Source organism: Nicotiana tabacum, chromosome 22 (genome assembly GCF_000715075.1).
Source record: "Nicotiana tabacum cultivar K326 chromosome 22, ASM71507v2, whole genome shotgun sequence".
Classification (NCBI taxonomy): domain Eukaryota; kingdom Viridiplantae; phylum Streptophyta; class Magnoliopsida; order Solanales; family Solanaceae; genus Nicotiana; species Nicotiana tabacum.
This window is the reverse complement of record NC_134101.1, coordinates 168734185-168735605: the sequence shown is the minus strand read 5'-3', so window position 1 is coordinate 168735605 and position 1421 is coordinate 168734185. Positions and strand designations below refer to the sequence as shown.

At 37.8% G+C, this 1421-nt stretch overlaps 1 protein-coding gene across 1 annotated transcript; it reads left to right on the top strand.

Annotated features, from left to right (window-relative positions):
* Positions 1-652: 652 nt before the first annotated feature.
* On the top strand, positions 653-1162 carry LOC107784694 (uncharacterized protein At5g01610-like). Its single transcript, XM_016605857.2, has one exon. The coding sequence runs from the start codon at positions 653-655 to the stop codon at positions 1160-1162; it is 510 nt and encodes a 169-aa protein (XP_016461343.1).
* Positions 1163-1421: the final 259 nt, after the last annotated feature.

Here is a 1421-nt window from a genome sequence, read left to right as displayed (position 1 = left end):
GAATTTTTTTCCCACGTGGTTTTTCCTAATGAGGTTTTAATGAGACACATTATCTTTTAATGAACATCCAAGGGGGAGCGTTATAAATATATTATATTATGGATGTTCATTTAGTACACTGTTGTAAATAATCTTCCTGAAGAAGCTTATCCATATGGGACTCCACCATAAATATGTTTATCCATTTAGTACTCTATTGGAAATAAGCTTCCTGAAGAAGCTTATCACTTCGGTACCCGGTTATGGATAAACATTACCCTAGGTAGAAGATTATCCATACCGGGTATAAGCTTATCCATTCAGTACTCCGTTATGGATAAACATTGCTCTCAGTAGAAGATTATCCATATCTGGTATAGTAGCAGCTTACACAGCAGCTTGCAGTAGCAGCTTACACAGCAGCTTGCAGTAGCAGCTTACACAGCAACTTGCGTAGCAGCTTATAATAGCAGTTTACACAGCAACTTGTAGTAGCAGTTTACATAGCAGCTTACGTAACAGCTTCCACAACAGCTTCCTTTCTTCTATAAATAGAAGAGATTTCAATTCATTATGTACGTCAGTTTGAAATTCGAATAATATACCAGTTTCTCTCTATACTTGTTTTTACTTCTCTCAATTTTAAGTTAATTGGGGTCGCTAACTAGTCAAAATGTCTTCTTCAGCTCTTCCGTTATGCATCTTTCTTGTCCTTTTCTCTACAGCTTCTCCGGCCTTCGGCGGCAAGGAATCCCAGTCTCCGTCGGTGTACGAGATTCTACAGGAATACGATTTTCCGGTGGGACTACTCCCAAAAGGCGTCACAAGGTACGAATTCAACAAAACCACTCGCAATTTCGCCGTTTACTTGCACAAAACGTGCACTTTCAGCATAGACGGTTACACTCTCAAGTACATGAGTAAAGTTACTGGTAAAATTTCCAAGGATAGGGTGGCGAACTTGAAAGGTGTGCAGGTAAAACTGCTTTTGTTTTGGATTAATATTGTGGAAGTTACTCGTGACGGTGACCAGCTTGATTTCTCCGTCGGAATTGCTTCTGCTGATTTTCATATTGATAACTTTTATGAGTCTCCACAGTGTGGATGTGGGTTTGATTGTGTTAATTCTGAAGAAAAGGGCTCTGGTGAGTTCAATTTGAAGCAGCTTATCTCTTCATCTTGAATAATTAACGAAAAAATCAGGAATTTCAGAACGAAATGGACCTAAGTTTGGTTCATAGTAAGTACTCATTTAGGTTGAAATTAGAGGAACCGGAAGCTAATTATAAATGGATGCTCCATTTTGTATTCAGATTCTCAGCTGGAAGCATATGCCTTTTATTTCTTGGCTTTTTGCGATGATATTATTTTGTACCTTTACTTATGGGAGTTGTAATAAAAACATGTTTTAAGCATATTGACAATTTCAATCACTATTAAAC